Source organism: Danio aesculapii, chromosome 14, assembly GCF_903798145.1.
Source record: "Danio aesculapii chromosome 14, fDanAes4.1, whole genome shotgun sequence".
NCBI classification, from domain to species: Eukaryota; Metazoa; Chordata; class Actinopteri; order Cypriniformes; family Danionidae; genus Danio; species Danio aesculapii.
Window position 1 is genome coordinate 30,358,451 of NC_079448.1, and position 16,200 is coordinate 30,374,650.

The following is a 16,200-nucleotide window of genomic DNA, read 5'->3' on the forward strand; positions in this document are numbered from 1 at the left end:
ATCTGTTTACTATTAGTTTGTAAGGTAGAAGTTGGGTTTAGGTTTTGGGTAGGATTATAAATGCAGAATAAGATCATACTTTATTACTAGTAAAGAACAGTTAATATCATAATAATTGGCAAGTAATAAGCCAGTGGTTAATAGCATGAATTGTGACCTTAACTATATGTTATAAATAGTCAAGCCAGTTGATTTAAAGTGGACAAATAGGATGACTGTACATTTCAGTTCTGCAATTATTATGAAACAAAGTCATTAGGATGAAACCTTTAGAATAAAAAGAGGCCACTTATATTTAATTTAGTTTTAATGCTCTTTAATTTTGTTATTTGAGGATGCATTTTTGTTCAGATTGTTATTAGATTTTACATAGTATCAATATAAGTTTTTTTCAGAATTAGGGTTGCTATTGATTAATTGATGATTGATTTATTAATTGACAACAATTCTTTAAATCGATATCTTTTTAAGGGACAGTTTGTCCAAAACTGAAAATTCTGTAGTAAGTTGCTCACCATTCACTTGTTCCAAAACTGTTGGACATTCTTTCTTCTGTTAAACACAAAATAGGACATTTTAAAGAATTCTGGAAAAATAGTAGTATACTGTACCACTGGAGGAAAAACACATAATATGGAAGTTGATGGTTATAGGTTTCCAACATTCTTTAAAATATCTTCTTTTATGTTTAACAGTACAAAATACCTCAAACTGGTTTGGAACAAGTCAATGGTAAGTAAATTATAGCAGAATTCTAATGTTTTTGGTGAACTATCCCTTTTATCCAGAAAACAAAATAAAAGTAGCTTGCATAAGTTTGCTAAAAACTCATCACTGCTATTGGAGAATACAAATGGGCATCAGTTTACTGTCTGGGATATTGTGTTGTGTTGCTTTGTGTTGTGCCATTTCCATTATAAACAGCATATACTATAGGTTAATCAAGTGATGCATTCAACTAATAAACATGCAAAATACTAACATTAAACTTTTTTATATGTATTAAAATGGCATAAGCTTAGAACATGTCATGAACATTAATGAGTAATCCTTGCCTTTTTTACATTGTAAGGGTATACACTATATCCATTTGGGGAGAAATTACACACAGACACAAAAACTATTTGCTGATATTGACACACACACACACACACATGTGCCAGTTGTTAGCACGAACATTTGAGACAGCTCTAATGACACATTGTAAACTATTCGTTGCTTTTAACAGGGTATTTCCTGTCTCAAAATGAGGTGGAGATGGTATCACGATTATGAAATCTTTGCTACTTGAAAGAAACACATGCTGCTTCATTCTTGTAAAATATTATCTTATTGAAAATGGCTAATGTTAAATGTAATTAAATACTTGAGCCATGACTGTCTGCCTGATTTTTGTCAAAAGATGGAGGTGGCTATTGTTTTAATAATTAAATTGTAATATTAAATGATCAATCGTTGATTCTTTTATAATCGTATAGCCTTTTTTACAGTAAAAAGTACAGTGATAATAGAAATTGTGAGAAAAATAAAGTCTGTGTGAAATCAAAATAGGTTATTGTTTATTAAATGTTTATTTTGCTAGCACACAATGTTATTCTTTAGGCGAACAATTAATTTGTTAATTAATACACTAAATTATTAGTTATTAGTTAGTTAATCCACAAAAACGTTTTGTAATCTTTAATCAAAGTCTGATCATTTGCTTCTGCATTTGGAAGAGTGGTCTTTCTCGGCTTCAAATATAATATTTTAACATAATAATTTTAACATAATATTTGTGCAACAAGAAAGCCCCGCCCCCTACTTTAATATTCTGTTTAAGTGAAACAACACACTTAAATAAAAGTCTCAGCAATTTGTTTCAAGAACTTCAAGCTTGTAACTTTGAGCATGATTTGCACATGTGACACTTGAGTAAACATCTTGCATTAGCAAGGCTAACAATAATTGATCATTAATTTAAAACAATAATGTATGTCCATAATTATAGTTATCAACCCATAGGGTGACTATTGAATACAAAACGTTATTACTATAAGATCTGCTTGTTATTTGTTTTTTTCCAGTTTCCACTGCTGTTTTAATCACACGCTCTTCTTGGCTCGTGCCTGTCGAGTTAAAGGTTTAATACAAGATCTCAAGACGTCTGCTGACTTCAAGAGCTTTTGCCTCTTTACAGAAGCTGTCAGATATTTTTAAGCAGCAGTCAAGGGCTTCAGGTTCCTTGTCAGAAATGGCAGAAACTTGCTGCTCCAGTAGAGCCACATGTCTAGAAGATTCTGACATGCTCAGTAGGCGGTTAAGAGGATGGAGCTCAAGCCTAATGTGAGAATGATAGGATGGGGATGGACGGTGTCGCTGTTAGATCAGAAGGTGTGGGGAAATGTGATGGATTAGGGCAATGTGATCATACCCTTTTACTTGTGCTCCGAGTCCTGCATTGATTTGTATGTTACATCAGAGATGGCAATCGCTTTAAGCCACCGAGCGGCCATGAGCAATCGATATCAAGTCACATGGCAGCACACAAGCAGTGAGATATGTGAATATACAAGAGTGAAAAAAAAAACTATATAATATCATATCATATCATATCATATCATATCATATCATATATAATATAATAGGCCTGTCACAATAATGAATATATCGACTTATCGCATAACACATAGCCATGACCTCAATAATTTTGGGGGATGCAATGTATACAGCCCATACACTGTAAAACAGTGAAAATTACAAAATGAAATGAGTTAGTTTAACTTATAATTTTAAAAAAGTTACTTTGGTTTAATGAAAAAGAGTTATGGTGGCGCATAAACTGATTACATTAAGCACAACTCAAACCTAATGAGTTATGAATGAATTAATTATATTTTTCTGTTAACTTTAGTACCAAGCCATTTCAAAAGCTATATAGTTGTTTGGACTTAATTTTTAATCTGAACTGGACTCGTTTATGTTTAAGTTACATCATGAAATGTTTAAGTTACTTATACTCCAAATGTTGGATGATATAAACACAAATTATATATATATATATATATATATATATATATATATATGACTCAATATACAGTTGAAGTCACAATTAATAGCCCCCCTTTGATTTATTTATTTATTTATTTATTTTTTTTTTTTTATATTTCCAAAATGATGTTTAACAGAGCAAGGAAATTTTCACAGTATGTCTGATAATATTTTTTCTTCACGAGGTTTTTAATTTTTTAAAACCCATTTTAAGGTCAAAATTATTAGCCTCTTTAAGCTACTGTATATATGTTTTCGATAGTCTACAGAACAAGCCATCATTATACAATAACTTGCCAAATAACCCTAACCTGCCTAGTTAACCTAATTAACCTATTTAGGCTTTTAAATGTCACTATAAGCTGTATAGAAGTGTCTTGAAAAATATCTAGTCAAATCTTATTTACTGTCATCATGGCAAAGATAAAATAATTCAGTTATTAGAGATGAGTTTCTAAAACTATTATGTTTAAAAATGTGTTGAAAAAAAATCTTCTCTCTGTTAAACAGAAATTGGGTAAAAAAATAAAAAAGGGGGCTAATAATTCTGACTTCAACTTTACATATAAGTTTAGAGTACTCAAACCATTTTGTTTCAAAACTTAAATGGTTTGCCACAATCGGTTTTCTCAAACAGTTTAAGTTAACTTAACTTATCAGGTTTTGCAGTGTACAAAAAAAAACAATATCAGCAACTTTTTAGCTGATTGTGCAGCCTCTCAATCTCTATCAGAGGTGTCAGTGTCAGTATGGTTAAAAAAAGCTCTGTAGTATTTACTATAAATTTCTATAATATATTTTCATGTGGGTGTCTAACAACTGAAAATAGATCCGCTACTTTTTTATTTTTTTTTATTTTTACATTTTTGTTAACATTTATCATGATTATTTATTTGTTTAAGTTATACATTTTCACTTTCTGATTCCAATGCCCAATTATTGAATTGTTAAAATGACTATAATTTAATTAAATGAAATATTCTTAAACATAAAATATTTGTAATTGCACTATGATAATATTAAATTGTCATTCTAGCATTATAATAGTCTTAAAATGGCAATAATATTGTTTATCGCGTTATATTTTTGTGCAATATATAGTATAAACAAAAATAGATATAGTGACAGGCCCAAATATAATATAATATATAATTAATTGTCATTTACATTTTATTTAAAATTTAGTTTTAGTATTTTTAAAGACTATATTATAATGTTGCAGTATATTATTTAAAATGATTATAAATTTTACTTGAATGAAAAGGATATTAGTCAGTTACTGAAATGTAGTAGTTGTAGTAGTAGTAGTAGAGGTGGTAGTGGTGGTACTACTACTACAACAACAACAATTATTACTGCTCTAAAAAATGCTGGGTTCCATACAATTGATTTGAATTGGGACAATATGAAGGAATTAATTTAACTTAGTTTTTATAAATATAAGTGGATTGAACATACAACAATTAGGTTGTTTAAAAAAAACTCTAGAAACGTGTTGTTTCAGTTCATTATAGATAAGTAGTTTTAACAAAAAGCAAACATCATTTTTTTTTAATGTAGTACTTGTAGTAGTACTAAATAAAAAAAATATTAGAAATAAATAATTTACATAAAATGCATAGAATTCAATGGTGCTGATGGACCACACTGTTAGTTAGTGTTAACACACTGGACATTTATGTTACAATAAATGTCATACTTCTTTATATCTGACGGTTACACTTTATTTAATAATAATACGCATGTTTTATGTACTAACTGTAGTAATTATAAATAAATATGCATAATTACATATCAACTAGCCCTAAACCTAGCCAGCATTCTAACCCTAACCATATAGTAAGTGCATTAAATTAAATAATATTACTTAGTAATTAATAAAGTATTAGTTACACTGTAACAAGAAATTTTCAAATAAAGTGTCAGCCAACTGACTGGTAGTTCATTAGCAAACTACTTAAGTTAATTTTGCACACCCCTACTTCAAAGATAATAATAAAGTTGAATTACAAACTGTATTATCCTCATAGTTCTTGTTTGTGTGACTACAAATGTTAACCAGGCAGCGTATGGTCATGGCGTCTACAGTTCATTAGCTGCAAAGGCAAACACATTTTAACACTCAGGCTGGAGGCACAGGTGTCTGTGCTCAATGATGTGCAGTGCTGATTTACTCCCATTCATATTCATCAAAGCAGAAACATTGTAATCTGCTAAAGCCTCGCCATTTAAACAGGAGCGATGGCACGAATGCATGATTTCAAAAACATGTGAAGAGATTTACTTGAAGGGGTTTGGCTTTCCTTTAAACTGTCTTAAGTGAAGTCATATTGGGTGTGTTTAAATGCACATTTTTAATGCTTTCATATCAAATCAAATCACTTTTATTATCACATCACTAGCAGCATGTGTGCAATGATCAGTGAAGATATACATTTAAACATTTATACATTTTAAGACGATATACATTTAAATACACTCTGTACACAAATAGACAATACATATTTAAAAATACACCCATTACACACACATACACACTCACCAGACAATTTATTAGGTACACCTTACTAGTACTGGGTTGTACCCCCTTTTGCCTTCAGAACTGCCTTAATCCTTCATGGCATAGATTCAACAAGGTACTGGAAATATTCCTCAGAGATTTTCGTCCATATTGACATGATAGCATCACGCAGTTGCTGCAGATTTGTCGGCTGCACATCCATGATGCGAATTTCTCATTTCACCACATCCTAAATGTGCTCTATTGGATTGAGATCTGGTGACTGTGGAGGCCATTTGAGTACAGTGAACTCATTTTCATGTTCAAGAAACCAATCTGAGATGATTTGCGCTTTATGATATTCAAAATCACTTAAATCATCTTTCTTCCCCATTCTGATGCTTAGTTTGAACTGCAGCAGATCATCTTGATCATGTCTACATGCCTAAATTCATTGAATTGCTGCCATGTGATTGACTGATTAGAAATTTTCGTTAATGAGCAGTTGTCAGGTGTACCTAATAAAGTGACCGGTGAGTGTAGATGCATATAGGCAAATAGTGTTCAAGATTTAACATAATATACCTTCAGCATATTTGACATTTGTACACATGTACATATAATTTGACAGTTTTTTTTTTTTTCATTTTATCTTTATTTAATATCCTTTATCAGAGTAAGGTGAGGTCGTAATGGCTTTAGCATGAAAACAATGCTCAAAGCTAGATTTTTGTTCTATTGATTTATTTATTTATTTTTGGTACCCATGATGAAAACAGCTCATCAACTATACAGGATGACATATTTTAAAAACTGCAGAATGTTTCTTGTGCAGGTTGGGTTTAGGGGACAGGTTTGGGGTAAGAGGACAGAATATACAGTTTGTACAGTAGAAAAATCCTTATGTCAATGGGAAGTCCTTAAAAAGATAGTTGGATGTGTGTGTGTGTGTATGTTTGTGTTGCTCTTCTGTGTGTCTAGTCTAGCCCAAAGCAGATATTTATGAATGGTAGTAAATAGACAGTAAAGTCTTGTGTGTCTGTTTAATCCTCATCTGTCACAATGACAGTGCAGCTTGAAGGCAGTCCTTGATCATGTTTTGACATTTATGTTCTTCTTCCTGTAAAACCATTAACTTACACGCTGCCACCGTTAAGTCAAAGATAATGCTTTGTTGTTAACAAATGACTTCATGTTTGCTATTATTAACCAAGCTGCTTACAAATCAGGTGTGCTTTTCTGCAAATAAACAATTTTTTTTTTTTTCAGTTGTCAACATGTAATAATTTTAAAAAATGTATTACAACTTTTAAATAATAATTTATAGTTTCATATTTTTATGGAAAAATATATGAAAATTAAAGATAAAAGTATTTTTTAAAGAAATGGTATAAGTTTTAGTATTCTTTATCTTTATATATATATATATATATATATATATATATATATATATATATATATATATATATATATATATATATATATATATATATATATATATATATATACAGTCAAGCTTGAACTTTTTTTCCATGTTTGACTTATCATTTTAAGCCAGTGTCATTTCTAGTCCACAAAAACCTGCAGATTAAGTATAAGTCTAACTTTAAGTCAGATAAGTTGGGGCTTGACTGTATATATTAGTTATATTTTTATTAGTTTTTAATTTTTGGCCAATTTACTCTTTCATTTTAGTTTTATTAAGTCCCTTGGTGCCAGTATGTTAATTAAAAGTAAAATAATAGAATAGAACATTATTTTATTTTATTTTATTTTATTTTATTTTATTTTATTTTATTTTTTATTTTTTTGGTCCCTTGGTACCAGACTCATTATAACCTTTAGCCACTGTCTTTTCGTTTACCTTATTTTTTAAGTCCTGCTTTTGGCTTTACTAAAGTTTTGCTTGCCACTAACCCGTAGCTATCCGCTGACACAGGTGACTGACCAGCTTCTGTGGGATTTGATGTCACCTTTAGATCGGTTCGACTGAAGATGGAAACCCTGGAGTCCGAGCTGACGTGCCCGATCTGCCTGGAACTGTTTGAGGACCCGCTCCTGCTCCCCTGCGCCCACAGCCTGTGCTTCAACTGCGCCCACCGCATCTTGGTGTCCCACTGCTCCAGCACCAAACCCCTTGAGTCCATCTCTGCCTTCCAGTGTCCCACCTGCCGCTACGTCATCACGCTTAACCAGCGCGGCCTGGAGGGCCTAAAGCGCAATGTGACGCTGCAGAACATCATTGACCGCTTCCAGAAGGCCTCCGTCAGCGGACCTAATTCCCCAAACGAGAGTCGCCGGCCCAGGCCCTACAGCGCCACGCTAGGCGGGAGCGCGAGGGGCAGCCCCGCCAGCAGCGCCATGTCCCTCGAGCGTGTCGGGTGTCAGTTCTGCGACCAGGAGCCTCCTCGTGAGGCGGTGAAGACGTGTGTGACGTGTGAGGTGTCATACTGCGACCGCTGCCTGAGGGCCACGCACCCTAATAAGAAGCCCTTCACCAGCCATCGTCTGGTGGAGCCAGTGGCGGATGCTCAGCTCCGTGGACTAGCCTGTCTGGAGCATGAGAACGAGAAGGTCAACATGTACTGTGTGGTGGACGATCAGCTCATCTGTGCCCTCTGCAAGCTGGTGGGACGCCACCGTGAACATCAGGTCACCTCGCTGAGCGATCGCTTCGACAAGCTGAAGGTAAGGCTCAACCTTTATTAAAAAGGCAAGACATCGCAGGTGAATTGGATAAAAAATGTGGGTCCCAGTTTAAATTAAATGGCCTACTGTGTTGTTACATTCAAATGATAGAACAGCTTATACATAACTAACATAAAGCAGCAGTAATTTAACTATACTAATTATACACATTCTATAATACTTAACAATACACATAAGCTAAGACAGACTAGACATTACAAAAAAAAAAAAAAAACATGTTTTTATGTTGTACTCATGTTTAAAAAGAATACCTACAATTAAGTACATCTGTAATTAAGGGCGTTCTCACATTATGCTATCCATGCCCAAACCCGTTTCCCGGATCGTTTTGAAAAGTGTGAGTGCTCTGAATCAGGCTCAGGCACGGTTCAGCTGGCTGGCCCTGACCCGGTTGGAAGAGGTGTGTCAGAGCGCAGTTAACTTGGGCTCAGGCACGGTACGCTTGTAGTGTGAGTGCAAAGCGCGCCTGAGCCGAAACTGAAGACGAGACATGACTTTTAGGGGACTGTTATTTTTTATGAGCATCAATAGTTGCTGACCTGTTCGGTGAAATATTTGACTGCGTGTCGCTGCATCCCTAACGACTAAAACGATATAACTAAAGAAATCTCCACTGTGCTGAGCGAGAGCGCCTCTCTTCTGTTAAACTGAACAGCGCATCATCGATGACGTAAGCGTGCTCAGGCCCGAATGCAATATAAGTTCGGGCCGTCGGGGGAGACGGGAGGGGAGACAAGCATGTTTCGGCCCGTTTCAAGGTAACTGTACATAGTGTGAGTAAGCCCTAATTCATGGGACTATATTTATAACTACACTGGTAACCCATTCCCTACACAACTCTAGACCTATATACTCATACCACCAAACCTGTCTTTAATCTTAACTGTATCCCACCTCAGTAACACCACAAGTGTTTGGCATTACAATCTCAGAAATAAAGGTATAAAGGGTGTCAGTAGAGTAACCCTTTTTTTAATAAAATTGTACATTTTATTTATGAAGCGCTTTTCTTAAACTCAAAGCACTACAGTGTATACAAACAAAAAAAGGATGTAAACAAAGGCAAAACTACAAATGCATAGTAATAAGTCACACAAATAAGTCCCAAACTTACAAATTGCATCTTAAAAAGGACAGCAAAAATTGCAAATTCAACTCTTTACTCTTTTTATATGAGTCTTTAGATGAGTTTTTAAAATCAATCCAAAGAAACAGCATGCCTAATAAACGCAGGTAATGCAATCTTTAATTTAGGTGCATTAAAAGAAAAGCCCCTCCCTTTCTTACTTTTAAATTGGTTTTCATTTTAATTGTAACGTTAGTGCATATAGGGTCAATATTGTACCTTTATAGTACTTATTATGACCTAAAAATTTAAATAAAAAAATTGACAGGGTACTTTCCCAGTGGCAACTTCTGTAGCTTTATTTTTGAGAGTGTAATAGGTTAGTTATATAGCAATAGGTTGTATTTTATGTAAATATTAAGGCTTATTACATAGTGGGGCTGAAATGTGACTACTAAACTTTCTGAAATATAAAGGAATATAAAACATGCAAAGTGAGCACACAATTAGATCTGTGCCTTGAATGTGAGACTTGAATACATTTGCATATAAATAAGGCTCACTTTTGTTTTTGTTTTTATAAGAAAATGTAAAGGATTTGTTGTGGAAAGTTTATAATGTTTTAGACACATTTTGTTTAGCTTAGGGCTAATGTCAGCATTTAAATGTGCAGCTAAGATTATTTTATGTTATTCTTATTTATACTACTACTACTACTACTACTCTTGTCTGGCTTTCTAAGTCAGTTTCTATTAATGCAGACAAGAACTACTGTAGATAAGACTTGCTGTTAAAAGGTTTTGGGATTTATACTTCTGCTTGCTGGCTGTCAGGAATTTCAAACAAAACCTATTATCTGACAGGTTCTGGTGTCTTGTTGGATCTAAAATATGTAATACGAAGACTTGATATTTAAAAATACTGTTTTACTTGTTCTGCACAAATCCTTGTATTGTTATTGCAACATTATTTCAGAATGAATGAACAACATTATACCATCATGTTACTATATTGCACAATTGAACATATTCCAGAAACTAAAAAGAAACCTGTAAAGGAAAAAAAAACTGTTTGCCTGTAGTGTCTTGCCTTAACTATTTCCAGAGTTATTAACATTCTATTATTGAAACAGCTCAGCCTTGAAACTAGCAATATAAAGGGTTCTTTTTGACCTTTTTTTTTGTTAACAGTTCATGGTGGTCACACACAAATATATGTTGTCCTGCACATCATACATTGTAACCATCTTTTATGCAAAATGTTTTTCTCTCTCTCGCTCACTCTTTAGTGAGCTATTTTCATTTCATGAGCATTAACCTAACTCATTCTGTGCAATATTTGTCAGCCTTCATAGTGGAGTGTTTCATGCATAGTAGCAGCCAGAACTGTCCAGCTGTTCCTTTGAGCTGGACTCATTATCATATTAGATGAGTCTGCAGTCCCTAAAGCCATTCTCTGTTCGCCACTGAAACGCAGTGCTGACCTGCTACAAAGAACCTGATTGCTGAATCAGGGCTAAAATACAGAAGCTCACACAGAGTTCCCAACCTGTGAATGCACTCGTGCCCATCAATATAATCATTCACAGCTGCAGAATACCACAATTACATCCGTGCCTTGTTTTTTTTAACACTAAAACTACTGGAATTCTATTGCTAGAATGTTCTGACATTCTGACTGATCATACTAGACTTGACTAGAATTCAATGTAATTTTTGTAAGGTAATATATTACATTTGAAGTTTCCGTTGAGGTTTCAGAATGAAGCTTTGAATTAATAAGTTTAAAAAGTTAAATTAAAATTAAATTTAATTAAAAAGTTTTTGTAATATTCTAATTATGTAAGAGCTGCCATCCCCCAGGATGGGGATATATCTTTCTTTTTGTTTTGCAAATGGGAGAGTAGAGTTATAACAAAAATATAATATTTTATAATAAAGATGTTAATTAATCGTGGTAGAAATAAACAGAACTGTTCTGTTTTGTTGTTTCAAATGTTCGAATAAATTCAACACATGTTAATTGTGAAAATGTACCCGCGTATACATTTCTGGAGAGCGCAAATTATGCAGCCAGAGCTACAAATGGCTACACCAGTGAATTAGCGATGCAGAGAGGAGTTGACTGCGATGGCGGGGTTGGAGTCCGACAAAGAATGGTTCCAGAAAGCAGATAAAACAAAAACAGGGTGAGAACGTGCTAAGATCTGAAAATGTGGCAAAAATCAGGCGGCCGCGAGGGCTTTTCTTTTTCTGCATTGCTTTTGAAAACACTGCCGGTTGGGTTTAGGGAAGGGGGCGGGTGGGGGCATTAGTCAGTCAACAGCAGCCTTTGGTGGATTTACTCAAGAACAGCAGGTGCGATTGCCACTCGTGAGAGAAATTTGAGATCTGAAAAAGCATTCACAGCGGCCTCTAGTAGATTTATGTGAGAACAGCAGGTGTGAATGGCACTCGCGAGAGAAATTTGAGATCTCAAAAAGCACATACAGCAGCCTCTGGTGGACTCGCGAAAAAAAAAACGTACCTTCTGGGACGTATTTTGCGCTCTTCAGAAATGTAGACAGGGGTACATATAAATAGTGAGACTGGGTTGAATAAATTCAACCCAGGCTCATTCTGAAAACGTACCTCCACGGACGTTTCTGGAGACCGCGAAATACGTCCCGGCGGCACGTTTTACTGCAGTTTTTGTTGTCACGAATCCGCCAGAGGTCGCCATGTACGCTTTTCGAGATCTCAAATTTCCCTCGCGAGTGCCATTCGCGCCTGCTGTTCTCGCGTAAACCCACCAGAGGCTGCTGTCGACTCACTTTTGGACAGACTTTCTGACTGACTGACTGAGCGAACAATTGGCTGACCCACCCTCCCCCTTCCCTAAACCCAACCAATTTTATCGATTGACCCTGAAATAAAATGGCCAAAATGACTGCCTTATTGGTAGTTCTACTATTGAAACTGTCATAACTCTTTTTATACTGTGAAGTTATCCCAGCGAGGGTTGAGTTACGAGAGAAGAGCAGGTTCAGGTCACTTGTTGAGTTCTCATGGGGTGGATTTGTTAATATGAGCCTACACAGAGTCCTTTACACCATCACACTCTCACTCTCATGAATAGGCCGCCATTGACTTCTGCATGGGCATTATAATAGCAGGCATAAAGGGCACATGTGATCTCCCTGTGATCTCGTCTCCTGGTTGACCTCTTTGTTCACACCGGCTCACACAAAAGAACGCCGATCATTGACGCTCGGCCCATCTGATTTTGAAGGAAAACGAATGCGCCTCTGCTGAAACCGCCTCGATTGTGCTGGATGAACTTCAATTGTGTGTTGCTGAAAGTCGATACCTGAGAAAGTTGCTTTTGTCCCAAGTTCTTCTTGTAGGGAAACAAAAAAAAGGTTGGTGGAATGCAAAGGTTACAGCATCCAGATCGACATTTAATTTCCTCCAGGAGTCCCAGCGGACTGAGAGGATTACCTTGGGTTTGAATTACTCACTGGAATGTTTTCTCTATAATTACCTCAGTGCTTGTTGTGCACATTCCACACGATACCTATAACTCGCTGCATTAAAAAAAAAATGTTTCGATAGACATTAAATAAGATGCCTGGTCTGAAATGCACTTTTAATGCAAAACGTCCGGAATTTGGGGATTGTATCTACATTGCTGAGGCTTATTTGAACGTTCCCCCTGCTGAAGCATTGAACCTGTCTAACTTTGAACTTCCAATCCACAACCTGAGGAGAGAGAGAGAAAGAGAGAGAGAGAGTGTGTGAAGACGCCGTCAGGGCTCAGGGCTTCAAACTTTTAATCTTCTTCCGGCTCAAGTAAAATGAGAAATCCTTGTTTGTACGTAAGCTTCACGGTGGATGATGATGATTCAAACAGCTCCACGCGTTTAGATGAGCTCTGCCGTTTTTATAGTCAACACTTGCAAAATTGCATATCACAGTAATATTGTGAAGCCAAACTTTAGACTCTTTTGCAGTGAAGTTGGGGTGAGATGTTAGTGTACATGTGTCCATGTCCCCCCAAAAAAGTCATTTATGTTGTTTTCTTTTTTCTTTTTTTTTTTTTGTTAATAACATAAAAAGTGGTATGGTATGTATTTTTGGTCACACTTTACAATAAGGTTATTTAGTTAATGTATTTAATAACATGAACTACTAATGAACAATACTTGTACTGCATTTATTAATGATAGTTTAACGTTTACTAATGCATTATTAACATCCAAATTAGGGATGCTCAAAACAATCGATTAACCGTTAATCGAAAGTGTGCATTTTTGAACTGATTAATGGTATCAGTTAAATGATAAAAAATATTATTTTATATATTTTTAAAGTTTGGCTGCATTAGGGGCCAATCAGCGAACGCGCTTTTTGCATTGAGAGGTGCATCTTTTGAATGGGTTACTAATGGTTGCGAGTGTTTTGCACGCTAGAGCAGCGAGTGTTTTGCAGAGCAGTAGTATTTGTGTTGTCAAGATGAATACCGAGAACTTTTAAAGATGGAGCGCTTATGCTGATAGCCTCTGTCCTGGATTTATGACCTATTGTCATGAACACAACAAATAGGATATGGCTTTCATTTTACAGCTTATAAAACATGTATTCAAATTAATGTAATGTAATGTAATCATATTTAAACAACAAAACTTTACAAAAAGTTAACATATGCGTGTGTTGTCATTGTCTATCATCACACGCAGCATGTGCACTTGAACCGCAAGTGAGCGAGGAACAAAAGCACAGAAGCTCAGAAGGTAAAACCAGACGCTTAATCTTTAAAATTATGATTTCTATTAATGTAAAAAGGTTTTGTGATATATTAATACCAGCAGAGCATTAATTAAGTGCATATTTTCAGTGGAGCGATCGATTTAAGGTAGCCTGCTATTTTTATTTGACGGAAGACAAAAATCATATGATTGGAACAAATCGGCCTATACCGGTTCTTAAAAAGGATTCAGTCAGTGTTTTCTTTTTTGCAATCTAAATGTGTCATTTAAGTGAAAAATATCTAGGGGCTATTTATTTTATTATTTGATTTAGTTTATTCTTTTTTTCTGTGCCCTTGGAAACACTGCAGATGCGTGAAGCATGTTAAAATAAATCAGTGTTTTAAAATGCAATATTTAATGTGTCAGACACAAAATAGACACATCATTTTTTTAAATTAAATAATAATTTAATAAAACATGGTGGCGCAGTGGGTAGCACGTTCACCTCACAGCAAGAAGGTTGCTGGTTCGAGCCTCGGCTGGGTCAGTTGGCATTTCTGTGTGGAGTTTGTGTGTTCTCCCCGCGTTCGCGTGTCCAAAGACTTGTGTTACAAGTGAATTAGAGATGCTAAAATTGACTGTAGTAACCTTGATGTCAATAAGTCAATATGGATGTTTTCATCCGCGGCGTAAAACATATGCTGGATAAGTTGGCGGTTCATTCCACTGTGGTGACCCCAGACTAATAAAGGGACTAAGCCGAAAAGAAAATGAATGAATGAATGTGATTAACTGCGATTAATCTTTTCCCTGCACTACATAAAATATAATATCATGAAAAAAAATATTATATATATATAATTACTTTCTGAATATTATTTTCACAACATTACTGTGTGCCTTTTTGATCAAATAAATGCAGCCTCTTGACATCTTATAAACACAAAACTGTTTGAAAATAAGCCTCTCAGTGTTGATCCTCTCAGACATTATTTGTCACAGGCGGCTAATTGATAGAAGAGCGGGTATTTCAAGCACACCGTTCAGCTTTGTGTGCTATACTTCAAGGCCCTAATGAGCTGCCATTCTTCTAAAACCTCATCAACACCTCTTCACACACTCTTCACTTCTAAACAGCAGCAGAAATGAGCCAAGACAAATATTATGTTTAGTTGTGTGCTGTCCAGTGCACTCGGCCTCTGGATGCCTCTTCCATCCGTCTATTGATCTCAACGTCTCCTGTGTTTCAACGTGACTTACATGAGCAACATCGAGGCCTTCAAAACCTGACAGCACTCTCGCAAAATGCTCAGGGATTACATTTTACTGGACCAAAACACACAATATGGAGGAAAAAAACGTGGTGATTAAAGGCTTAATTTCTATTTCGGAAAAGTTGCAAGTTGCAGCAGTCGGCTTTGATTAAAGTTCCACCCCGTTTGGCGGTTGGGCCTCTTACTCTAAGCTCCTTAGGGAAGCCGTCTATCTTCTCCCAGATATATGAGCCCGGCTCAGCAGACACCAACTCTCGGCCAATTCTGCTGCATTCAGTGAGCCATCAGTAGGTCATTTTCAAAGCATTTCTAAAAAAAAAAGAAAGGTGGTTTAAAAAGCCAAAGGGGCAAGTCAGCTGAGCAGGTCTTTGATATGAACTGGGCTTTTCCTTCCACCTTATGTGCCCGCATTAGACTGGTTTTGCCTGTCCTTTGGTCCAAGGTGTTCTGAAGTGATAATGCAGGAAATATGGCATGCTTATGCTGTAAATTTAAGTATACTGTGGAAGTGCTGCTCACTGTTGATAATGAAAGGGACGAGTTTTGTTCACATTTAGAGCTGTGCTCTGACTTATACTTATTTTCAGAGGACAGACTGGAATCATCATTATCAAATGCTAATATTTGGATATTTGACTATTTTGTACCTTTTAGTGTTAGGGAAAAAGTTACAAGTACATTTGCTAGTCAGTAAAAGTAATTGCACGTGTATATATGAGATATGAGTGGTTACAAATTTGGGTATGTTATGTTATGTTATGTTATATTATATTATATTATATTATATTATATTATATTATATTATATTATATTATATTATATTATATTATATTATATTATATTATAATAATATAATATTGCAAAATACTTTATAAAAATACTTTAAATATTG

General features: G+C 35.2%; 1 protein-coding gene across 5 annotated transcripts in view; it reads left to right on the forward strand.

Annotated features, from left to right (window-relative positions):
- mid2 (midline 2) overlaps positions 1 to 16,200 on the forward strand; it is a 288,228-nt gene that overhangs the window by 177,219 nt on the left and 94,809 nt on the right. For 4 of the 5 annotated variants that reach the window (XM_056471723.1, XM_056471725.1, XM_056471720.1 and 1 more), the window contains exon 2: positions 7,510 to 8,218. In XM_056471723.1, coding sequence (XP_056327698.1) covers positions 7,526 to 8,218 — 693 coding nt within the window. In that variant the 5' untranslated portion in view covers positions 7,510 to 7,525. Of the gene's footprint in view, positions 1 to 7,469; positions 8,219 to 16,200 lie in introns of all 5 variants that reach the window. The other variant, XM_056471721.1, reaches the window with a different exon arrangement.